Genomic DNA, 26,358 nt, shown 5'->3' with positions numbered 1-26,358 from the left:
AAGAGCTTTGTGAGCACAGATGATGTAAGAGCTGTTAGGACAACCTCAAAGATTCACCTACTTAAATGCCATTTATACAAATATTCCCATGGTTCTTGGAATATAACCTTTATTTTACTAGAGAGTAAGCCATCTAACTACACAGCACACATTAAAATTTAACAAGTACCATAAAATAGTTCCTGTCCACAATCATGGCAGAGGGAGGGGATTAAAATCAAGGTTGCACAGGAATTCCGCTTGATTCTAAAAAATCAAGTCTATGTGACATTCACTTGAAGCAATAAAATTTTATAAAATCTTTATTAAAAGTCCCCCTTCAATAAAAGAAAAACCCAACGAGAGATGAAAAAGCACAAATAATCACTTCATGCATTTTATTGATAGTCTATATTTTAAATCTGCAGTATGACATCTTACATAGGGAAAAAGCTTCTTCCTAAAAGAACTAATAATTATCAAACTGACTTTTTTAAATGACTGACCTTTTCGAGGTTTTGTTTTGCATTAAACAAGTTATTTTTAGCAGGTGTAAAGCACTGTACAAAAAGAGAAAAATTGATACATTCTCAAAATTTAATTACAGGGCTTCCTAACCAGGAGTTCTGTTGAATATATTTTGGAAAAGGGTGTTGTGTTGAGGTTTAAATCAAAAGAAAATGAGAAACCAGATAAAGTAGACTCATTTTGTGCTCCTCTGATTTTTTTTTGAGAAGTTTCTCTCCCAGAGGTCAGGAAGCCCTGGTATAACAATCACTTTTGTCTTTACAGAGCATACATTTCTGTGCTTCATGTTTAAGGACATAAAGGCAGCCTTTGTTACTGTCCCCCTTTCAAATCCCTTTAGGTTCTTACAGGCATCACAAAGCTTTCCAAGACTGCTGCCCACTTCTTTATATGAATCCACGTAAACATCTACCAAAGCAGCTCTCTTCCTGGGAGAAGATAAAACAGGCACAGATACATACCCAGGCCAATTGCGTACCTTACTCAACTTGATACCTGATCCCATGGCCCTAACAACTTTAAAAGCAGCACCAGGGACAAATGGAGCTATCAAGAAGTAAAATCCAAACATTAGACAGTTAACACATATGCAAATCTAATCAATTCAAAGAAATGTTAGTAACAGGGCACTAAATACATAAGGCTGGGCAGCTGGTTCATCCATAACTTGCTAGTAGAATTGATATGCAAGATCAGGAACTGAGAGGAACCTTGAAATAACAAGGCACAGTGGCATGAAGGGGGTTCATTTTCACTGCACGTCTTTAAGATAGCTACTAGTCAACCAAATGCCTACACAGCAGCTTTTAGAACACTAGAAAACAAGTCCTAATCAAAACCAAGTCAATGACATGCCAGTTCTTTTAGTCCCTTAAGAATTCAACCACCCTGGTAATAGCTCTAATCTATGGCTATAGATGTTTAGATACAAACTAGGGCTAAACAAGCAGATAGTATTTTAGAAATGTCCCTACCTGGGAATTCTTAACTTCAGAATGCTAAAAACATGGACAGGTATTGAACTCACAGCAGTTTATAGTTGCTTTTCAAAAGAAATTAACACTGGGTTCTTAGACCTCGTACTTAAACTTTCCAACTGAAGCATGTTACATCAGTTTACATTTCCAAATATTTTTGGGAAGAACAATTTCCTAGTTAACTCAATGAACCATAACACTGTTATTGAGTGTTAAACAGACTGAAGAATTATACCAAAGGTAAAGGAACGTAGCAACATTTTAACACATGCCTTATTAACCTCTTGTACTTCTAAGGTACAGAATACTTCAGAAAATAGTGATCTGTATCATCTCATAAGACTAGCAAATAAAAGTGCCCTAGAAGTGTAGCTTCTATTTTATATGGTAAAACATTTGACAGGAACTCAATAAGCTAAAACTTAAAAATCAAATAAGGGCTGGGTGCCGGTGGCTCACGCCTGTAATCCTAGCTACTCAGGAGGCTGAGATCTGAGGATCACGGTTCAAAGCCAGCCTGGGCGCTAAAGTCTATGAGACTCTTACCTCCAATTAACTGCCAGAAGGAAATGGTGCTGTGGCCCAAGTGGTAGCAGTAGCTTTGAGCTGAAGAGGTCAGGGACAGTGCCCAGGCCCAGAGTTCAAGCCCCATAATCAAACAAAAAAACCCCAAACAACAAAAAACAAATAAGGCAAATTGCAAATTATTTTGGTTCACAAAAAAAGTATAAAGCAGAGTGGACAAAAATACTCTCCATCTGCCGGGCACAGTGGCTCGTGCCTGTAATCCTAGCTACTCAGGAGGTTGAGATCTGAGGATCGAGGTTCAAAGCCAGCCTGGGCACAAAAGGACCTGAGTCTCTTATCTCCAATTAACCTATAAAAAATGGGAAGTGGGGCTTGGCTTAAGGGTAGGGTGATATCCTTGATCTGAAGAGGTCAGGGACATGGCCCAGGCCCAGGGGTAAGGCGATAGCCTTGAGCTGAAGAGCTGAGTTCAAGCCCAATGTCCCACAAAAAATACTATCCATCTGTAAGTTAAAGATATCAACAACCACAAGGTGCCACTGTATTCTAACAAGCTGTTAAAAACAGCCCCGATAAGAGGCATTTTGCAACATCCATCTCCTATCACATGGGTGTTTGGGGAATGGTCTGAAAATCACTGATGGTCAACCCATTTTCTACAGTGGATACCTGGGAAGCAGGTGGTTACACACAAAGCATAGTAAATGATAACCCTTTATCAATGAGACACAGACAACAAGAGATAGTTGGCACAAAAAAGGATGTTTTTCCCAAAGGGATAGGGAACACATTACTTGTGATAACACAGCTAACCAGTTTCCTAATCCTAATGTCTCAATATAATTAATATGATCATGTTCTTAAAAGATTGTATGTAGTAATTCTTGGACCTAAAGGGTTTTTGAATGGAACTGTACAGTAGCCTACATCCAACACTAATATGAACAGTCGTCTCAATTTCTATCTCCATTAACACCACTGAGGTATAACTATTATGTTGTTTTAAGAACAAATATGCCAAATTAGCAACATGTCTTTTAAGTGTTTCCAGTCTGCAAACTTAATCTAACTTGTTCAATTTTGATCTCTGGTATTAATAAGTTCAATCTTGTCAGCTTAGAGCAAGACAACCAAAAAAACAAACAAAAAAAAAAACACTGCAAATGTTTCACACTAGTATGCAATTTTCAAAACCATAAGAAATATTCAATGAAATTCAGATTTTAGTAATTTTCTATGTTCTAAACAATGCTTTGAACATGTAATCTCCTACTGTAACTGCATGAAGTTCAAACTAGGTCTTAAAGACAGAACCTTTCTGTAATAAAAAGTGCAAAGATTAAAAAAAATGAAGCATCAAGTCTTTTGCAAAAAAAAATGTTCCCTCAAGAATAGGTGCTTGGACACTGGTGGGGGAAAAGTTTGTTCTCCATTGTGTATGTGACATGTACAAATGACCTTGTCTTTTAATGTCCACAACACTAGTGAGTATATATCAGTCATGGACTTGGAAAAACAAAAAAGTAGCAATCTACACAACCCAATAGACATGAGTGCTATTCAAACAGGTGTCCATGTGCACATGTCAAATATGTGCATTTTATTGAAAGACTAAAAACTTAAAGGTTCTATTTCCAGTGTTTATTAATAGCTTCATTATCTACATTCAAAACCAGCATTCTGCTTGAGTTACCTCTTACTTGAATACTTCATTAATGAGTAATACATTTTGGGAGGTTAGGGAGGTACCTGTTGTCAATAACTTTCTTTTATACTTACAATGTGCTACAGCTGCTTTAAAACTGTTTTAAAAATGAATAACCCTAGAATAATGAAACATGTCCAAATTGATTTGTTTTTAGTCAATCGGGACTACCCCGTAAATCTGGAAACCATTACACCTTACGAAAGGGGACAAGGAGGCTCACAAATATAAAGGAATCCTGACTTTTACACAAACAATTCTTTTAAAAAGATAAATGTATTACATAAGCGCCATAAAACAGTGAAATCTGCTTATATTAAAAAAAATAAGTGAAGCTTTGTTTGGACATTATTTCCTTCCAAGAGCAGTACATATCCTTAGTAAACAACTACGATATTTACAAGTCATATCTCCTTGATACTTAGGTAGGACTGAAAGCTAGAAAACATGAATGAGCTTTGAAATTATCTTTACAGCGACAGTGATAAGAGTGACAGTAGCTAGAGCAGACTTGTTTCAGTGTATAGAATATTTTGACTACTTCTGGGTAGTTAGCTCTTTTGGTTAAAGGTCTAGGATGTGTGCAATCCCTCTTCTGACCTGTTGTTAGCTTTTCCCAGAAAAACAAGTATCTACTCCACATCCAGACTAATCCTAACCCCAACTAGCCTCAACAGAGAAATTAGGCAAGAGAACTGGGGTTATCATGAATGCATTCTTACTAAGAAAACAAGAAAGTGCATTCCATAGATGGTGTTATTAGTAGTTTTATCTTCATATATAGGCAGCACAATTAAACTTGGAATTTCAAATAACCTAACACGGTTCATTTTCAACAAAGTTTTGTCCATAAAAAATATCCTTACCAAGTTATCGTTAAAGATCCCTCCTCAACAGGTCTTTAAATGTGACATGTTAGATCCGTGCTAGAGAGATAGTAATGAAATATTAACAAGTGTGCACTAGTACCTTTCACTATAAATCCTGAAAAGCAAATCTGAGGCTAAACTAATAGTACACAAATCTATCTGTACCAATTGCAATTCTTAGGTTAAAATTGACTGAGTTCTTGTCTCTTTACTGCACTTTTTTTGTTGTTGTTTTGTTTTTGAGGAGCAACCTTGTAAAAAAAATCAACTTGTGCTAGGTGGTAGTGGTTTGCTTTTCTTAAACCAAGAAAAGTGCTGCTAAATTTGCAGACCGTCTGCCTCACCTATTCAAGAAGAAAACTAGGTTCAAGCTGCTACTGCTCTCACTGTTCATATATGTATTAAGGTCTTCATGGAAAATTCTTCAGGCCCATCTTTCACTTCCTGCCTAAATCCAAGTTAAATTATATGCTTTCTATTGGTCTTTAATGCAGTTTGATTCTGCAAGACCCTTTCTTTTCCATGTCACAGTAGCTGTTCACATATATTAAATATAGATATGTTCTGCTCTTGACATCTACACACTTACAAAAGCAGCCTTGTACTTTGTTTGGTGTGTTTTTACTATGTTGGCTCACAAAAAGCAGTTTTCTCATTTCTAAGCATGGTACTTTACAATTTTTAATGCATTAATATAACAGTGCATTGGAAAAGTACTGAGCCTCTACAAAATAGCTTTACATATTTTTAAACAAATGAATGTGATTTTTTTCACTTACACAAGCATAAGCTTTTTAATATTTCCACAAGATAAATATCTCAATTAAACTATAAGTTCATTCTACAGTGTGCCACAGTGATGGGCTTAGGACAGTTATACACTTACAAGATCCTAACTTTAGTGTTATTTACACTGACGTGTCCAGCATCACCTAGTCTGAAAGGTGAATAAACAATATTCAGAATGCAATTTTACTTAAGTGTCAACTAATAGCTGGGAATGGCATAGCTTTAAGTAACCAATTATGAAACACATACTGTAACTTAGCCTTCACCAGGAATTTTCTTTGCTTCTCTATGATGTGGCAATCTGTAAAATACCAATGTGAAACAGATGGGAACCACTGCTAAAGTAGATCTTTAAAGATAACAAAGAAAAACGTATAAGTGTACATAACTAAATTATCAGTAACAGAAACTATCAAACCATCTGATATTGAAATCAATTTTTTAGGCCCTAAAACATTGCCTTTTAAATATTTTCTTTTATTCTATAAGAAACATTTGAGAACGGACAAAGTTTCTTTAGAAAGCAATGACTGAACTCGGTTTGTTACTTTACATTGAAGCACCACTCAAAAAGTGGACAAAAAGCAAGGGAGTCCGGTTTGCCCATCACTATTCCAGCTATACAGCTTAAGAGTTCAGATCGCAATTATACAACACTTTCTCTGTTGCCAGAAGCTAAGACTGCTCTGCGACAAATAGGACAGGTAGAATTCTCAGATAACCAGCGATCGATGCAGTGGACATGATACTCATGGGAACAGGGTAGTTTGCGAAGTTTGTTGCCTTCTGTATATTCTGTAATGCAAACACTACATGTTTTTAATGCATCGTTTTCACCAAAACTTCTCATTGCCAAGTTGTCAATTTGTTCTTTGGTGAGTCCTCTAGGTTGGTCATCATCATCCTCATTTAAGAGGAAAAACTGAGCCAGGCTAAGGAAGGGAAGAGAGCCACTTTCGTCAAATGTAACTGGAGCCCTGTGTCGACCCTCTCGCCTGGCACCTGATGAGCTTCCTTCAACACTGCCTTCAAACACCTCTGAGCTAGTTTCTGAACTTTCTCCATTGGAACTGGAACTAGGACTGGAATTGGAGCTTGAACCCGAACTGGAACCAGAACTGCTACCACCACCAGAGCTCCCTCTTCCATTCCGTGACTCTACCCTTTCCATATTTCGACTCGAGACTGAGGCACTAGGCTCTGAATCACTATCACTGTACATAAAGTAGCTTAGCTCACCAAAACCTGTCATTATCTGCCTTAACATGGTCTGAATTGCAACAGATGTAGTCTCACTCAAGCCAGTATTTAAGATTCTACGAATCGGAATCCTGATGGTGCTAACATAGGTTCTCACGCCTGCCCGCTCAGACCGTGAAAATGTGCGCCTAAAGCCTCCTCGTTCACTTTCATAAGTGACCGTATTATTTGGTGTCTGAGATCTTGACCGAGTTCTGCTGGCTATACTATCTCTCTGACGATATTCTCCAGGACGAACTCTTCTTACTTGAAGATCAAGAACTATGGTTGGAGGCCTCTGTCCTGATCCTGTAGATTCACCACTGGTGGCTATATCTGAAGAACCTGCCCCTTGAGACGCATTTCTTGTTCCAGAAGTTGCAAAAAGACCTCTACTTAGGAATTCAGGTCCAGTTATATGCTGTCTCAATGTCACATGGTGCCGGGTTCTAGAACTTCCCTCAGTCTCATTCACCAAAGGGTGCTCAAAAGTCTGAGATGAGATACTATGATGAGATCTTCGTGAAATTTCACTTACTGGATGCAGAGGTGACCTGCTTCTTTCGGCTCTTGCTCTGGTTCTCCGGTGGTCTGGGCTCCTGCTTCTTGCCCTCCTTTGACCTCTACTAGGTGGAACTTCAGTTAATGTTTCACTTGAATTGCGTTCTGACCTAGATGGTCTTCCAGATGTTGATTCCGATTGTGCATTTTCCATTTGCCTTTGGCTGTTGCTTTCCGTATTTTCTCCAATAGAACGTCTTGTGGATGGCTCATTTTCATTCTCAGAGTTTTGGCTCCCATTATTACGGTTAACATTTATCTCTAAACTGAATCTGAAATCACCACTGTTTGGATTAGTCCGGCTCACTGCTCTCCAGGACTGGTTTCCTCTCTGCCCACTTCTTGTAGTATTTCCAGTTTGTCTAACAGAGTTAAGCCAGTCTATTATAGAGTCACCATTAGAGACGTCATCTGAAGCTTCTCCACCTATTTAAAACAACAAAGGAGCAGGGGGAGAAAAAGCAACTACTAAAATTAGGATATCATATTACAGTGCTCAGAAAACAAACTAAAGAACTTAAAATCTCTGAATAATTTTTCACATTTATAAATCTTTTGAGTTATTTTTTGGGGGGTGGGGTGGGACTGAGGGCCTGGGTACTATCCTTGAGCTTCTTTGCTCAAGGCTAGTACACTGCCACTCGAACCACAGCTCCACTTCTAGCTTCTTGCTGGTTAACTGGAATTAAGAATTTCATGATTTTTTTCTGCCTGGGGTGGCTTCAAACAATGATCCTCACATCTTAGCCTCCTGAGTAGCTAAGATTATAAGGCATGAGCCTTCAGCTCCTGGCTCACACTTACAAATCTTTGTGGAAAACAACAAGCTAATCCTAGAGAAATTTAAGAAATTAATTTGTTTTTGAAGCATTCTTGAGAGAAGTCTATTTTGAGTACTTCATGATATATATATACCATGTCTGTGGGACTGACAGACTGAAACAACTTTTTTCAAACCACTGTCAAAATACTAAATCCAACTATACTAGTTAAGGCAGTGATAGTACTTCGGTTCCAATAAACTTTTTACTCCAACAACACTACTTCTGCCTTTAAAAATCACCTGAAATATATTTTAAAATGAAAGAATACTATAGCCATAACAAAAACATAAAGCCAACCATCAACATTTTAAACTGACATAAACCTTTAGATCAAACACCCTCAACATAGCATAGCATACATAATGACATATTCAAGGACCAAACTATTGCTATAGCTTTCAGTTTCTACAGCAGGATTTCTCAGCTGCAATACGTACGACTGACATTTTGAGCTAATTAATTCTGGAGTATGCTGTGCATTGTAGGATGTTTGGTGGTATATACCTTCTGCACACCAGTAGCAAACCCTTAGTTGTATCAACCAAATATGTCTCCAGATACTGCCAATGCTCCCAAGAGGAACAAAATTACACCCAATTGAGAATCACTGGGACAAAGGCAGCATTTCTCTTTGCTGGTGAGAAAAATCCTATGTTTGTAAATAAGGAACTAAGTAGAAGGAAGTTTTAATGAATGTGGAAAACCAAGCAGGGGGAATCACATTAAAGCTAGGTGCCAGTGGTTCACGCCTGTAATCCTAGCTACTCCAGGGGCCTGAGATCTGAGGATCACAGTTCAAAGCCAGCCCAGGCAGACAAGGCCATGAGGCTCTTATCTCCCAATTAATCACTAGAAAACTGGAAGTGGTACTGTGGCTCAAAGAGGTAGAGCACTAGCCTTGAGTAAAAAGAGGCAGAGGAGGGACCAGGAGCGTAGCCTAGTGGTAGAATGCTTGCCTAGCATGCACGAAGACTTGAGTTCAATTCCTGGGTACCACATACATAGAAAAAAGCTGGAAGTGGTGCGAAGGCTCAAGTGGTAGAACACTGTCCTTGAGAAAAGGTCCAAGGACAGTGCTCAGGCCCTGAGTTCAAGCCCCACAACTGGAAAAAAAAGCCAGAGTGGAGCCAGGAGTTTGGCCTAGTGGTAGAGTCCTTGCCTAGCATGCACGAAGACCAGAGTTTGATTCCTTGGTACCACATACATAGAAAAAAGCCAGAAGTGGTGCTGAGGCTCTAGTGGTAGAGCTCTAGCCTTGAGAAAGTCCAATGACAGAGTTCAGGCCCTGAGCTCAAGCCCAGGACTGACAAAAAAAAAAAGCCAGAGGACAGCACCTAGGCTCAAAGTTCAAGCCCCATGGCCAAGAACTAAAAATCCACATTTAAATAGGCCATTCTCTTTTTCCCAATAAGCACAAACAACTACTGTAAGGCAGAAAAAGCATGCTGACATTCTCACCAAATATCAAGAAAATCACTTTTATTTATTTATTTAATGACGTTTACCTGGCATCAAATTAATTTGTGGCATTTCTGGATAATGTTTGGCTGACACTACTACAAAGTTCCTATCATTACATCTTATACCCACCACCCAAAGCAAGGTATACCTCTATTTTCATCTGAGTTTTGAGGAGGTGGACCCTCTTTAATTTGTTGTAGTCTTCTCAGCAACTCTTCTTCAGTACTTTCACCTGGAAGTTTAAAAATGTTTGACAAATTAAAAAGGAAAACTAGTGATTCTTTAGGGCTTTTTCTTCATATATTAAACTAGGAAGTCTAAGCTGGCCTATAATTCAAGATCCTCCCGCCTCAGCCTCAGGAGTACTGGGATTATAGGTGTACACTGCAATGATTTACAACAAATACACTATATAGATGAGATTAGGCGAGTGACAAATACTTCCTTGGTGACCTACAGTGGTCTCACACCTTACAAAATGTTATGTTTAAAAAATAGCTAATGGAGCCGGGCACAGTGGCTCACACCTGTAATCCTAGCTACTCAGGAGGCTGAGATCTGAGGATAGTGATTCAAAGCCAGCCAAGGCACAAAAGGACCTGAGACTCTTTAATTAACCTCTAGAAAACAGAAAGTGAGGCTTGGCTCAAGGGAAGGGTGGTAGCCTGGAGCTAAAGAGCTCAGGGACAGCACCCAGGCTCAGTTCAAGCCCCCATAACCCACAAAAATAGGTAATGGCAAAAATTCTAAAAATTGTACAAAGAAAACGAGTGATTCTTAACTCTCTGATGTTAAGAACCGAGGAGGAGTTAATAGAAACTTATACAATATTCATTTCTTTGGGAGCAGAATTATTAAAACTTGCATTTATCTAAACATTTTTCCAAGGGATCAAAGTGTCGCTCACTGGTAAGTTAGCATGTGTAAGATCCTGGGTCAAGCTGAATCTGGTAGTTCATGTCCATAATCCTAGCTACTCAGGAGGGTGAGATCTGAGGATGGAGGTTAAAAGCCAGCCCAGGCTGGAAAGCCCTGGAGATTCTTATCTCCAATTAACCACTAGAAAACCAGTAGTGAAGCTGTAGCTCAAAGTAGCACACTGCTAGTATTGAGCAGAAAAGCTCATGGATAGCTCCAGGCCCTAAGTTCAAGCTCCATGAGTGACACACACACACACACACACACACACACACACACACACACACACACACACACACACACACACACACACACACACACGGCCCTAAGTTCAAGCTCCATGAGTGGTGACACACACACACACACAGATCCTAGGTTCAATCTCCAGCACTAAAAATAAATGTGTCCTGTTTACAAAGTACTTCTGCATACAGTATCTATTTTTTCAAACTCTTAACTTCTTTTAAAACGTAAGTCCTCCTGCCTTGGTTTCTCAAGTAGCTGGATTACCATCATTCATTGCTATGCCTGGTTTTGTTATTTTCATTCTTTTTTCGTCGGTCGTGGGGCTTGAACTCCAGGCCTGGGTGCTGTCCATGAGCTTTTCAGCTCAAGGTTAGCACTCTACCTCTTGGGCCACAGTGCCACTTCTGGTTTTTCCAGTGGTTAAAAGGAGCTTCATGAATTTGGTACTTCATGAATTTGGACTTTGAAACTCCATCCTCAAATTTCAGCCTCCTGAGTAGCTAGGATTACAGATGTGAGCCACAGGCTCCTGGCTTGTTATTTTCATTTCTAAATAAGGAAATTCAGTGACTGACTAGCCAAAAGCTACACTGAGTAACAACTAGGTCAGAACTCCAACTAAAGAATTTTGACTGAAATCAGGTCTGTTGGCTTAAAACCTACTTCCTTTAAAAGTTATGCTAAAATTTTACCTTTCAAAATGTACATAATCATCTGAAAAAGTTACAGGAATTCAGTTGAAATGAGATGGTAGACAGCATATGCGGTTTTAACTAAGATCCAGTACTGATTCTCATTTTACCCCGACTAGCTCTGGTGGATTATAATTGGGACAGAATCAGAGATGACAAAACAGGGTAAAGTATGTCCTTGAACTAAAATTCTAACTAGTTATTCCATACTTCGATTCATGTACAGTTAAGTTAAAGTTAATTAAAAACCAAGTGGCTATTCAGCTCCATTCTACTTGCATATGTCACTCAAAATTCAAAACAGAATTAACTTTAAAATCTTGGATACAGAACAATTTCATGTATGATTAAACTCAAGTAAAAATACAGTAGTAAATGCTGTTCTACATTTCTTGTATTTGTGATATTTTATAATAACTAAAGAGACAGATTTTTTTTTTGCCAGTCTAGGGCTTGAGCTCAGGGCCTGAGCACTGTCCTTGGACTTTCTCAAGGCTAGAGCTCTACCACTTGAGCCTCCGCACCACTTCCAGCTTTTTTCTATGTATGTGGTACCAAGGAATCGAACCCAGGTCTTCATGCATGCTAGGCAAGCACTTTAACCACTAGGCCAAACTCCCAGCCCAAGAGACAGATTTTTAAAACCAATTAAAGGAGTTTTAAAGAACCCATCAATTTACAAATCCTCAAATTACATACAACATACCTGGAGTGCCTAGTAAATTGTTATCTCTCATAAGCCTATAATCTTCTTCACTAAGATTATTTACAAATTGATAGAAAGCTTCTTCCCGATCCAAGCGGTCCATTTGACTTCTGCGCTGTGCTGCAGACTGGTCACCACTTCCTTTATCGTTAGAATCTGAGTTTTCCATCTTGATGAACAAGTGGAAAATGACCTAAAAGAAGAAAGGAGACCTATCTTGAAAACAGAGATCACTAGATATTTTATGTAATTATTTCAAGTATGTGAAAATCCAGAAAACTGATGGAGATACAAATTTTAATACTGGAAATAAAAAGAAATACTCCAAAGAGCATGGCTATGTTAGAAAACAAGGTTGGCAAACTATAGCCATCAGGCCAAATCCAGCAATGCTCTTTATTTTTATTCTCTTTTTTAATCTTAGAATAGCTTTTATATTTGGGGGGAAATTGCTAAGTTCTGAACCTAGGGTCTCAGGTAGTCCAGGAGGAATACCTCAAACTCACAATCTTCCTTAGAGGCCTGAACTCCAGGTTTGTGTGCTGGCCTCCAAACACAATCCTCACATCTCAGCCTCCTGAGTAGCTGGGACTACAGGGATTGAGTCACGGGTGCCTGGCACTGGTTTGACTTCTTTTTGTCAGTCCTGAGCCTTGAGCCCAGGGCCTGAGCACTGTCCTTGGACTTTCTCAAGGCTAGAGCTCTACCACTTGAGCCTCAGCACCACTTCCAGCTTTTTTGTTCTATGTATGTGGTACTGAGGAATTGAACCCTGGTCTTTGTGCATGCTAGGCAAGCACTCCACCACTAGGCCACACTCCCGGCCGAGATTTGACCTTGTAAAGTGTGAAAAAAAGAGTATTTTGTGAGGAGTCAAAAAAAATTATATAGCTGGCTGCGGTGGCTCACATCTGTAATCCTAGCTACTCAGGTGGCTGAGATTGGAGGATCCTGGTTCAAAGTCAGCCCAGGAACTAAGGACCGAGAGAATCTCATCTCCACTTAACCACTAGAAAATGGGAAGAGGGGCTGTGGCTCAAGGGTAGGGGGGTAACCTTGAACTGAAGAACTCAGGGACAATGCTCAGGCCCAGGGGTAGGGAGGTAGCCTTGAGCTGAAGAGCTCATGTAGAGCGACCAGGTCCAGAGTTCAAGTCCCATGATCCACAAAAAAATTAAGCACCAAGAGCTGGTGGCTCATATCTATAATCCTAACTACTCAGGGGTCTGAGATCTGAGGACTTAGCCTGAGCAGAAAAGTCCATAAGACTCATCTCCAATTACGACTCAAAAACTGAAAATGGAGCTATGGCTCAAAGTGGTAGAGCTCTAGCTTTGAGCAAAAGAGCACAACATGGGTTTTTGTTATTATTGTTGTTAGTGGTTGCCAACATTTGTTTTTTGCTCTGAGGATTTTTTTTCCTTTGGGGATGGGAGCAAAGAGCGAGCACAGAAAAGGAGGGAAGGGTGAACAAATACAATCGTGCTATTCATTATAAAATGACCTATGTAACTTGTGAGTAGGGATGGGGGGCAGTAAAACTGGGGAAAAGTAAAGGAAGGCATGAAATGTACTCATTACTTAATCTATGAAATGGTACCCCTCTGTATGACATCTTAATAACAATAAGATTATGTTTTAAAAAGGGTTCTTAGGCCCATATCCTGTGACACTGGATATTTATTTTTATTGTATTTTATTATAAGGATGATATATAAAGGGGTTACAGATACATTTGTCAAGTAGTGAGTACATTTGAATATTTATTTTTAAAGACTTCTAAATTAACTTCTGAAGAGTATTTTCAATTTTTACTTGCCCCTTCAACTCTAATAAATGACATTTCTCTAATTCAAAATGTAAAACAGTCATATGATATTCACATCTCAGTCTTCATCAAGTTTTATCGGAACATAGACATACACATCCATTTACATATTGTCTATGACTTTTTTGTGTGTGTGGGTCATGAGGCTTGAACTCTGGACTTGGGTGTTGTCCCTGAGTTCTTCAGCTCAAGGTTACTGCCCTACTCCTGAGCCATAGCCCCACTTCCCATTTTCTAGTAATTAACATAGTCCTTAGTGCCTGAACTGGCTTTGAACCTCAATCTTCCGATCTCAGTCTCTCCTGTGTAGTTAGGATTACAGGCATGAGCCACTGGCACCCAGCATCAGTGCTTCTTAAACTCAGAAAGCTGAAGTCAGATATCATGAGTTTCAGGTCCCTGCCTCAAAAAAGATTAACCATGAATAGGCCAAAAGCATTCTAATCCAAACACACAGTAAACTATAAATAGAACAGGTATATATGCAGAACAGGTATACATACATACATACACACACACACATTCTGAATTCTCAGTAGACTGTGACAATGGACTTTGTACACTCTTGTTAGGGTGAGCAGGGTAAAGTAACCCTTAGCAAAAGTATAGAATAAGGAAGCTATCTTGTAATTTCCAAGAAAAAGATCAAGTAGCTACCACAACATAAATAAAAAGCCTATTTGGGGGCCAGGGGGTTGGCCTAGTTGGTAGAGTACTTGCCTAGCATGCACGAAGACCCAGGTTTGATTCCTTGGTACCAGGTGCCACATACATAGAAAAAAGCCTCAAGTGGCGCTGTGGCTTAAGTAGTAGAGCTCTAGCCTTTAAAAAGCCCAAGCTCAGTCCAAGTTCAAGCCCCAGGACTGGCAAAAAAAGGTCTGTTTGTCATGGCTACTATACAACTTTAACAAAAAAAAGTTACAGGCCAGAGTTCAAAAAAGTTAAGCAATAGCCCTACTGAAACCTGTTGCTCAGACTCCCTAATATATTTGAAACATTAAAAAAATACCACTACCACCCCAAAGTATGCTAACAAACGAGAACTTTCTAGACTGACCAAGATGATGAAAGAAATGGCTCAGTTATCTGAAGTTGGCAAGCCTGAACTAAGGACTAAAAACGGAACACATTACCATTTTATATTGTACAGAGAGGTACAATATAAAAAAGAGCAACACAACCACAGGGTCAAACAAGAGCCAAGAGGTGAAAACAAAAAACCTTCTTTTAATACAATGAAACTGTTTGAAAATAGAAATGCAGTCAACTCCTTAAAGCAAGTAAACTACCTGACTTTGGAATTTTTTTTAGTCGGTTGTGAGATTTGAACTCTGGGCCTGGGTGTTGTCCCTGAGCTCTTCAGCTCAAGGCTACCACCCTACTCCTTGAGCCACAGCACCACTTCCAGTTTTCTGGTGATTAATTGGAGATAAGAGTCTCATGGATTTTCAGTGCCTGGGCTGGCTTTGAACCGCAATCCTCAGATCTCAGCCTTCTGAGCGGCTAGGATTACAGCATGAACAATAGGGCCCGACTCTCTTTGGAAAATTTTAAGCAAAGACTGGGTATTAAAGAGATTCCAAGTTAGACAGGAATTCAAACAGATCTGGCCCTGGGGTTCAAATTCAAGGCCTTGACACTGTCACAGCTTTTTTTGCTCAAGGCTAGATCTCTACCACTTTAGTTATAGCTCATATCCAGCCTTTTGCTGCTTAAGTGGAAATAAGTATTCCATGGACTTTTCTCCCCCAAGACCTTCAGCTCTCAGCCTCCTGAGTAGCTAGTCTTAGAGACATAAGCCAATGGGGCCTGGCTAAGATTTACTCCTGACCATTTATAATTTTTATCATTTCCTACATGGAAACTAGAGACAAAACATTATACCAGTATTCAAAACTCTCCTGTAGGACTAGAAGTGTGACTCAAATAGTAGAGCATCTGCCCAGTAAGGCCTTGAGTTCTAACCCCAATACTGTGAAACATATACACTCATACACTCTTCTCATGCTCACCTGAACCTGTCATTCTAGTGATTCTAAATGGCTCCTACCTGGATGCTGCCACTGGCTTTTCTGCCAGTTAATTGTAGATAAGAGTCTTTTTTGCCAGTCCTGGGGCTTGAACTCAGGGCCTGAGCACTGTCCTTGGGCTTTCTTTTCTTTCTTTCTTTTTTTGTGGGTCATGGGGCTTGAACTCGGCCTGGGAGCTTGTCTCTGAGCTCTTCAGCTCAAGGCTATCACCCTACCCCTGGGCCTAGGTACTGTCCCTGAGCTCTTCAGCTCAAAGCTACTGTCCTACCCTTGAGTCAAGCTGCACTTCCCGTTTTCTTGAGGTTACCTGGAGAAGGTAAGAGTCTCAAGTTCTTTTGTGCCTGGGCTGGCTCTGAACCTTGATCCTTAGATCTCAGCCTCCTGAGTAGCTAGGATTACAGGCGTGAGCCAAGGTGCCCAGCCTGTCCTTGGGCTTTCTCAATCAAGGCTAGCATTCTGCCACTTGAGCCACAGCATCACTTTCAGCTTTTTCTATGTAATGTATGTGGTACTGAGGAATTGAACCTGGGTTTTTGTGTATGCTAGGCAAGCACTCTACCCCTAGGCCAAACTCCTGGCCTAGATAAGAGTCTTATGGGGACTGGGAATGTGGCCTTGGGCAAAGACGCACCTTAGAGACAGTGCCCAGCATGAGTTCAAGCCCGACTGGCAAAAAGCAAAAAGAAGGGGCCAGAGTTGGGCCTAGTAGTAGAATGCTTGCCTAGCATGCATGAAGACCCAGGTTCAATTCCTCTGTACCACATACATAGAAGAAAGAAGCCGGAAGTGGTAAGCCTTGAGAAAGCCCAAGGACAGTGCTTAGGCCCTGAGTTCAAGTCCAAGACTGGTATAAAAAAAAAAACTCCTGCCCTGGCTCACTTCAAATCATGATCCTCAGTCTCCTGAATAGCTAGGATTATAGATATAAGCCATTGGTGCCCGGCTTATTTATTCTTTTTGTTTATTCAACAGTCTTACTAGCCACAAACTCTTGGTTATTCTAATTCATCCTCTCAAAATTATAGATTGTACATCGCTGTATCCAGTTATTTTGGTACCTTTAAATCTAAATTTTAATGAGGCATACTAACAGGCAACATGTGAACACATCCAAATTGTCCTTTCTTTGAGTTGTACAGGGTCTATGTAACCCAGGTTGGTTCCATACTTGCAATCCTCCTGCCTCAGCCTCCTTAGTACACCAGGGCTCTTAAAGTACTGTTACTTTCATAATAAAACACTGTTCTACTTTCCCCCTACTCTCTTATGGATAGAGAAAAATTGGGAAAAGTCATTTGTCCATAAAGGAACTGTAACATATTTTCTCAGATCATAGTTTTGTTTTGCTAAGGTAATGACTAGCTCCCTTCAAAGCAATTTGTGTCTCTTAGTAGGTTAGATAACTGAGAGGAAAATCCACTCTACCATTAGGCCAAACTCCTGGCCCCTAAAAGGAACATTTTAAAAGTTCAAGTGTGCCAAAGATGTTAGGGAACTCTAATCCAAATAATCAAACACAGAACCATCTCCACTTGGTGTAAGATTAGTAAAGAATTATGTTAACAAAGTGGGTCTCCAGATTCTATTTCATTGTGAACAACACTATGATACATTTGCAGTTTAACTGGAAGGAGAAATAAAAGGACTGGGAGTGTAGCTTAGTGGCAGAGCACTTAGCTAGAGCATGAATGATGCCCTGGGTTTCATCCCTAGCCCAGAGGCTGGGGGGAGGGATGAGAAGATGTACATATATCCCTGGACTCCTTCAAAACCATTGTACCATGAGGGAAGACCTTAATCTATTCATTTATCACTTACACATTATAACAATTATGTGCCTAAGTCATGTGGTTGCACATATGATTTGCTTTAGACATTTTTAAAAGAAATTTCTATGAACAGATTATCACTATACATTAATTTAGGAAATTCCTTCTTTTTCAGTCTGGGGGCTTGAACTTGGAGCCTGGGCACTGTCTCTGGGTTCTTTTTTCTTTTGTTTTTGCCAGTCTTAGGGCTTGAACTCAAGGCCTGAGCACTGTCCTTGGGCCATAGCACCTCTTCTGGCTTTTTCTACGTATGTAGTACCAAGGAATTGAACCCGGGTCTTCGTGCATGCTAGGCAAACACTCTGCCACTCTGCCAAACTCCTGGCTCCTCTCTGAGCTCTTTTTTTTTCAAGGCTAGCACTCTACCACTTTGAGTCATAGCATTTCCAGTTTTCTGGTGGTCATAATTGGACATAAGCTCTCAAGGACTTTCCTGCCCAGGCTGCCTTTGAACTGAGATCCTGAGGTCTCAGCCTCCTGAGAAGCTAGAATTACATGCATGAGCTACCAGCACCTGGAATAACTCCTCTTAAATCACTTAGTTCTCTCTCTGGTTATAAGCAATACTCATCATCCTATATTTACACAGCCCTTTTTCCTAGACGTCATTTGATCATTACAGCAATCTCATGAATAAGAAGTCACCACCTCTATTTTCAAGTGAGTAATAACAAGGAAAGAGGTTATTTATCAAAGTTCAGAAGAGCTAAACTATCAAATCACCTGGGTGCCCAACAAAAGATGTATGGATAAAATGTTGAATGTATACCATGGAATATTACTCAGAAAAACGAAATCATGATATGGGCAGGAAAATGAATGGGATGGAAGATCATCATACTGAACAACAAAGATAAGCCAAACTCAAAAAGCCAGATATCAGCTGGGTACCAGTGGCTCACACCTATTATGTAATCCTAGCTACTCGGGAAGCAGAGATCTGAGGATCACAGTTAGAAGCTACCCTGGGCAGGAAAAAATTCATAAGACTCTTATCTCCACTAAACTACCCAAAACACTGGAAGTGGTACTATGGCTCAAGTGGTAGAGTACTAGCCTTGAACATAAAGTTGCACAGGGACAACACCTAGGCCTGACCTGAGTTCAAGTCCCAGGATTGGCACAAAAAAGAGCCAAATATCTCCTGGTTTTGTATTTTTTGAAAGCTAGATCAAAGGGACCTAGGGCATATGTATTCATGTACACACACATATGTATGAGTTGATACATAGATACAACATGATTCTAAGTATGGGGCAGTTTAGGGGGATGAGGAATGGTGGGTGAATAATTTCGAAATACATTGTGACTATGTATGAAGATGGCACAAGTAACCTCAATGAAAGTACTGATCAAGAGGGGATTAGGAGGCAGAGAAAGAAAGCAGTAGAGAAAGTTATTCTGATTAAAAAAGAATAGTGAAAGGCCAATAATTAAAACCCAGGTCTCCTAATTCCAAATTTATGTAACGTTTACAGTAAAAAACAAGTTTTCAGTATATCTAACAACTCCATATTTTAAACTATATTCTTTCAAGCTGGGCCCTGGTGGCTTACACTTGTAATCCTAGCTACTCAGGAGGCTAAGATCTGAGAATCTTGATTTGAAGCCAGCTCAGGCAGGAAAGTCTGTGAGATTCTTATCTCTATTAAAATACCAAAAAAGCCAGAAGTGCAGCGGTGACTAATGTGGTTATGAGCATTAATCTTGAGCAAAAGAAACTCAGGGACAGCGTCCAGGCCCCAAGTTCAAGCCTCAGGACTGGCACAAAAAAAACACCCCATTCCTGCTGAAAGTGAGGCCTAGTGGTAGAGTGCTTGCCTAGCATGCACGAAGCCCTAGGTTTCAGTCCTCGGTACCACATACACAGGAAAAAGCTGGAAGTGGTGCTGTGGCTCAAGTGGTGGAGCTGTAGCCTTGAGAAAACCCAAAGAGAGTGCCCAGGCTCTGAGTTCAAGCCCCAGGACTGGCAAAATAATGTTCAATATCCAAGGGCAGTGGCTGACACATACAATCACAGCTACTTGGGAAACAGAGATCAGGACTGTGGTTCAAATCAGCACAGGCAAAAAAAAAGTCAAGATGCCACAGAAGTTACCAAGACTCCCATCTTAATCAATAAACTGAGCATGGTGGGTACAGGTAGGAGGATGATATTCTGAGGCCAAACTAAAACAAAAATCTAAGACCCTTCCCTCAAAACAACTGAAGCATCGTCACAGCAAATACAAGTCTCAGCCTCTAAACTCCTATATCCCCCAAAAAGAAACCTCACATAGGTCAGAGGCAAGGCTCACTTTGCCTAGCAAAGTGTGAGGCCCCAAGTTCAAATCCCAGGAACACTAAAAACAAACAAAAACAAAAGAAACTCGCAAAGTTACATATGATTTAGACCAACAAAATGTTGGCCTATTTTACGAATATCTTGTTCATCATTATTATGCTGTTCATGGGTAGCTCGTCTGGTTTCGGGGTTGATGGCTGTAGTTCTCTTTGCCATAAAATTTCTACTAGCACCAAACTGAAAAATTACTGCTTTTAAAAAGTTAAACCACAAAAAAGTATTAATTTGAAATCAGAGTATAAAATGGCGATCGTAGATACCGAAAGTGCTGCCAACTCTTTATATATACTTAATTAAAACTATGAAATGTACAATAGCCAAATAAATGGTTGATAACAACCAGCTAAACTTAAACAGGAGAAATCAGCTGTGGAAAGGAAAGAGAATGAATTATTACGATGACTGTAATCTGGCTATGTGCTTTTAGCCAATCCTTCAGTCTCCTGTGCCTCGGGATTTCCATTATAACATTACATTGACTCATCTGCTACATACCTTCTAGTCCTATGAATCAGTGATTGTAAGATAAAATCTAGGTCACATAGCATCAAGTCACAGAAATCAAGCTTAAGAAATAATATGAATATTTAGAATGTAAGTTTAGAAGCTCTGCTTTTGTCATCCATTTTGTATTTCTTATATTTAAAAACCCCACATGCTGAACTTTCAGAACCAGCATTCCTACACAAAAATCATAATAATCAGATGCCGTATTCCCCTGACCTACACAGAGGAGTAATAGTTTATACTGGTTGTACGAAGTTTCATTTTAATTCATTTACAGTAAGTTTAGTGCCAGTAATTGTTTTGCCAGTTCTGGGCTTTGAACTCAGGGCCTGAGCACTGTCTTTGGGGCTTTCTCAAGGCTAGTGCTCTACCACTTGAGCCACAGCACACTTCAGGCCTTTTCTGCATGGTTCAGGGAATTGAACCCAGGGCTTCATGCATGCTAGACAAATACTCTACCCCTAGGCCATGCTTCTGTCCTGGTCTCAGTGATTTTTAAAGGAAGCATTAGCCAATAAAAAACAAGTCATGTGCTAGTGGCTCATGCACAGTGGCTCGAGTGGTAGAGTACTAGCCTTGAGCACAGAGAGGCTCAAGGGCAGAGATCAAGCCCCATAACTTGGAAAAAAAACCCTTAAAAGTCTTATGCAAGGCTGGGAGTTTAGCCTAGTGGTAGAGTGCTTGCCTAGCATGCACTAAGACCAGAGTTCGATTCCTCAGTACCACATACACAGAAACAAGCCAGAAGTGGTGCTGAGGCTCAAGTGGAGAGCTCTAGCCTTGAGAAAGTTCAAGGACAGTGCTCAGGCCCTGAGCTCAAGCCTAGGACTGGCCAAAAAGTATTATGTAGGGCCAGGAGCTTGGCCTAGCAGTAGAGTGCTTGCCTAGCATACACTAAGATCTGGGTTCAATTCCTTGGTACCACACATATAGAAAAAACTAGAAGTGGTGCTGCGGCTCAAGTGGTAGAACCCTGGCCTTGAGAAAGCCCAATGAAAGTGCTCAGTCCCTGAGCTCAAGGCTAGAACTGGCAAAAAAAAACAACAAGAAAAACAGTATTATGCAAATTGGATACTCTCTAAAATCTATGGGTTAGAAGAGGTTTGGGGAATCTCAGTGTAACACAAAAATGTTGAATTAGAAATAGAAAAGAAAACCTTAACAGGCTTATGGGTCTAAGGTTCAGTTTAAGACTTTGTTTTCTAATTTGCTATCAGCTCTACAAATCATGGGAACAGCCATTTACTAATCATGCTCAAAACTCCAAGTTTAATATCCAGCACCACAACAAAAACAAAGCAAACAGTGATGTGTTCTACTTGTGAATTCACAAGGCTAAAGAAAAAATAAGGTGAACTTTATTATCCACAAAATGCAGATGTCCAATGAAGGCCTTATTACATGTTCACTCACCTGAAAAATAGCCACAAGTCTAACATTTTATTAAACTATTTCTGTGCATCTTGGTGTCTATGTATATGCATTTGTGTGCTGGTACTGGAGCTTGAACTCAGAGGCTCTTGCTCTTGCTTGGCTTTTTTTCATCAAAGCTGAGGCTCTACCACTTGAACCACAGCTCCACACTCTGCTTTTTGTTAACTGGAGACTAGAATATCATAGACTTTCTCCCTGGGCTGACTTTGAACCTCAATCCTCAGATCTAAGCCTCCTTAGGGTTACAAATGTAAACTACCAGCTCCCAACTCATTACAAGCTTTTTTTAAACTTCTGACTTGAGTTTTTATCAAATTATAACAAGAGTACTATATTAGTACTTTAAAACATAAACTGACAAACTAAAAATATTATCATTTACTTGTCAACTTCCAATTTCAAATAACTTCAATTAAGCATTCAATATACGAAAACTTGGTAGTTTCATTTGCTTCATGAAAGCAGCATACTTTGAAGAGTTAATGCAAGTTATCAATGCAACCATAACCTACCTAGACACTATTACCACTTTTCATTTGCAATGCAGTCCCCACATTACTAGACAGCAAATAGGTGTAGAGGCATCAAAGTTTGGTTCCCTCACTTTTGGACAGTCCTGGGATAAAACTAGGCACCACAGAGCCCAGAAGCATGGCCTAGTGGTAGAGTGCTTGTCTAGCATACATGAAGGCCTGGGTTCCATAATAAAAGTTAACTATGAATTGAGGTTGGCTATTTATTCTGTGTTTGCCTTGAATACTCTAGGTTTGTCTTTGCTGTGCAGGAATCAATAAAGTTCCTCTTGTTTTGAAAAGTGTCCTGGGGGGCCGGGAGTTTGGCCTAGTGGTAGAGTGCTTGCCTAGCATGCACGAATACCCGGGTTCGATTCCTCGGCACCACATACATAGAAAAAAGCTGGAAGTGGTGCTGAGGCTCGAGTGGTAGAGCTCTATCCTTGAGAAAGTCCAAGGACAGTGCTCAGGCCATGAGCCCAAGCCCAAGACTGGCAAAAAAAAGGTGTCCTGGTTAGTGGAATCAGATTACATGGTTACCTTTATAATGATGATAATAAAGGAATTAATACTAATTACTATATTACTTATCAATTATTACTTTTTGAAAAAAATCACCACATAAAATATAAGATGTTCCTGTAAGATATAGTTCAATTAGTTTTTCACTTAACTATTAAAAGGCATTTTACTTATTTATACCTATGTCATTGCAATGATTGAAAGCAACAAAAAAGTTCTTTTTATGTGTCACAAGTCTGACAAACTTTAGGGAATAATTTATTTTGCCAGTTGGGGGACTTGAACTCAGAGCCTAGACAGGTACTTAGCTTGTTGAAGGCTAGTGCTCTACCATTTAAGCCACAACACCCCTTCTGGTTTTTTTCTATGTGGTACTGAGGAATTGAACCCAGGGCTTCATGCCTGCTAGGCAAGCACCATACCACTAGGCCACAATCCAGGCCCGTAATAATTTAAGGGTAAAATTCACAGTGGGGGACTGGTGATACATGCCTGTAATCCTAGCTAAGGAGGCTGAGATCTGAGGATTATGGTTCAAAGCCAGCCTAGACAGTAAAGTCCTGAGACTCTTATCTACAATTACCACCAGAAAGCCAGAAGTGGCGCTGTAGCTCAAAGTGATGGAGTGCAAGCCTTGAGCAAAAAGTTCAGGGACAGTGCCCGTGAGCCTGGGGTTCAAGCTCCATGACCAACAACAGAAAGAAAGAGAGAAAAAGAAAAAGAGAGAGAGAGAGAGAGAGAGAGAGAGAGAGAGAGAGAGAGAGAGAGAGAGAAAGAGAGAGAGAGAAAGAGAGAGAGAGATATATTAAGGCAGGTGCCTGTGGCTCACACCTGTAATCTTAGCTACTCAGGAGGCTGAGATCTGAGGATCATGGTTCAAAGCCAGCCCAGTCACTAAAGTTCATGAGACTCTTGTCTCCAATTGACCAGCAGAAAACAGGAAGTGATGCTGTGGCTCAAGGGATAGGGTGGTAGCCTTGAGCTCAAGAACTCAGGGATCGTGCCCAGGCCCAGAGTACAAGTCCCACAACTGACCAAAAATAAAGTGTAAAATTCACAGATAATACACTGATGAGTTCCATGTACCTACAAGTATTATCCTTTGAATAGGTACTTTGAAAAGCTCCCATTATTATGAAGGATGCCCAACACCAGCTAACGTATTTTTTATGAGCCTATCCAACCACAGGGCCTGCAAAATAGAATAAACATTTGTAAGCACACATTCTATATAAATCAGGATATGCAACAAAATTTAATTACCTGACTGTTATGACATAGTATTGAGACACAAACTGGGTTTTAGTTTCTTCACTCTGTTCTAGAAAAGAAAAAGAATCCATTAATCTTTCTCTTTTTATATTTTCTTTGAAGGTACCTTTAAAATATATATCCTACTTATTCTAAAAGTCATACAATTTAACTTGAAACTAATTCAAAGTTGGTACAAAGTCAGACAAAATCAGGATTTGGATATAAATTTCCTTTCAAAGTTTAGAAGTAATTACAGTTTATTATAAGTTTGCTTAAAATTGGCCTTCTCTTATCAGACCAGTAACTATTTGCAGATTCTAATAGTGGACTTTCAGGACTTATTTGGCACACTATCTTAGCTAAGAAAGGGACTGAAGTATCATTCGAGCATCTTAGGCTAAAGAATGTGCCATTTTTCAGTAAGAGGAGCTGAAAAATCCTATCATAAAATGGGATTGCACTGGTCTTCCTAGATACTTAACATGTATTTTCAGCTTAGAATAGTTATTTGACCACAGAGGTGAAGTATATAATTGCCTCTGCTCTCCGAAAATCACTCAGGACTGAATTAGCATATGAAGAGTTACTTTGTCATTACTAAGTCCAAAGAGACTGCTTCTACCCCATAGCAGCCGAAAGTCAAATAAATGATACTATGTTTCTCCCACTGTTGAAATATCCAAAGGCATTTTGGTTAACTCTGATTCAGGAATTGAGGGATCGTCATTTACAGAAAAAAAAAAGATAAACTGAGGCCTTGCCAATGTTGAATGGCAATCTGACATAAAATCCTCTTGCCACAAAAACAAGGGGGGCAAAAAAAAAAGATGAGCTAAATAATCAGTCAGCTAGGCCTTGGATTCCTAGACTAACCTGTGGAATAAGTATGGTGAAACTGTCCAGAGAAGGAACGTGGCTGTCTCCTCCATTTTGAAATAATCAGCATAAGGCAAAAAGGGACTGAGTATTCAGGAAGCAGAAGCCCAACCGGTTAATACTAGTTACTAAGCTATGGCGTACGTGGCAGGTACCGCCCGCACAAGACCCTTAGGCTTTTTTTTTTCTTTAAGGGGAGGAGGGGTTGGGTTGCTGGCCGATTGCATGGAAATTAACTTGAAAATAATCTGGCCCAAGTCCCACCCACCCTTACCAGGGAAAAACAACACGCAACGGCTTTTTCATCTGTTTGCCAGGGGATCCTTCCAGTGATGTCTGGGCGAAGGACTTCCCCAGGGTTATAGGAGCAAGGGAATAAAACCCCATTTGCCTGAAATCTTCAGGGAAGATGTCATCGTGGCCCCGGGGGTGGGGTGGGGGAGGCCTAATTGGTAGTGCTCTACAGAAAGGTTCAAAATGGGGTACAGCCAATTTTGAGGGAAAAGAAACCTAAAGGCCCAAGAGTTCCCAAGCTGACTTAAAGAAGAAGAGCTTGGACCCTACTTCCTCCCTTGTCTCAAATCCAATCCCGACCTATAAAATGCCAAGCGAGGAAGGAAAACACCCAGGCAGGCAAGAGAGAAAAAGGTGTGATACTCTTCCGATTCTCACGCCTGAGGCCCAAACTGGAAAAGCGCCACCCCGAAATACTCTGGGCTCGGGCTCCATGGAGTCGCCGAGAGGAAGTGCTACCCAGCTCAGTGCCCTTCTTCAGTAAGTCCCGTGGCACAGAGAGGCAGGGAACGAGAAACACATCCATAAGAGAGATTAAAAAGCTAACTAAAATGGCAGCGATGCTACCGAGCCCCCCCACAGGAACGAGCCAGGGGTCCGGAGGTGGCATTAAGCCTCAGCTACGGGGAGCTTCATTCGGGCCATTTTGAGAGAACACGGCGGCGGCGGCGGCGGCGGCCCGTCTTTCCTCACCCATTTCTTGGGACTCTGGGATCGTCACTTACCCGCTTTTAGGCTCAGGAGCACGGACACTCTCGGCTCGACCAACCCCACTGAGGTTCCCGGACGCCTCCACGGCAGTGGCTCTCAAGCCCGCCTCTGACAGAGTGCTTGCTTGGAGACCCGCCTCTAGCCCAGCGCTAGCTCTGAGGCGTAGCTTAAGCAGCCATTATCTTCCCCATTGTT

The 26,358-nt window shown here is 40.4% G+C and overlaps 1 protein-coding gene across 2 annotated transcripts; it reads right to left on the bottom strand.

The window, feature by feature from the left end:
* Positions 1–116: 116 nt before the first annotated feature.
* Rlim (ring finger protein, LIM domain interacting) lies at positions 117–26,358 on the bottom strand. 2 transcript variants are annotated; one of them, XM_090326848.1, is made up of 5 exons: positions 26,178–26,358; positions 24,292–24,349; positions 12,023–12,215; positions 9,609–9,692; positions 117–7,601 (listed from the first exon to the last, which is right to left on the bottom strand). In XM_090326848.1, exons 3-5 carry the CDS (start codon positions 12,189–12,191, stop codon positions 6,022–6,024), a joined length of 1,833 nt encoding a protein of 610 aa, XP_090182974.1. In that variant the 5' UTR covers positions 12,192–12,215; positions 24,292–24,349; positions 26,178–26,358; the 3' UTR covers positions 117–6,021. The 2 variants fall into 2 exon arrangements, with proteins under 2 accessions (XP_090182974.1, XP_090182975.1); XM_090326849.1 differs by having other exon boundaries at positions 24,292–24,344.

This window comes from Megascapheus bottae, chromosome X (genome assembly GCF_031878675.1).
Source record: "Megascapheus bottae isolate mThoBot1 chromosome X, mThoBot2.hap1, whole genome shotgun sequence".
Lineage (NCBI taxonomy): Eukaryota > Metazoa > Chordata > Mammalia > Rodentia > Geomyidae > Megascapheus > Megascapheus bottae.
Note: the sequence above shows the minus strand (reverse complement) of the source record. Positions and strands in the feature narration are given on the sequence as shown.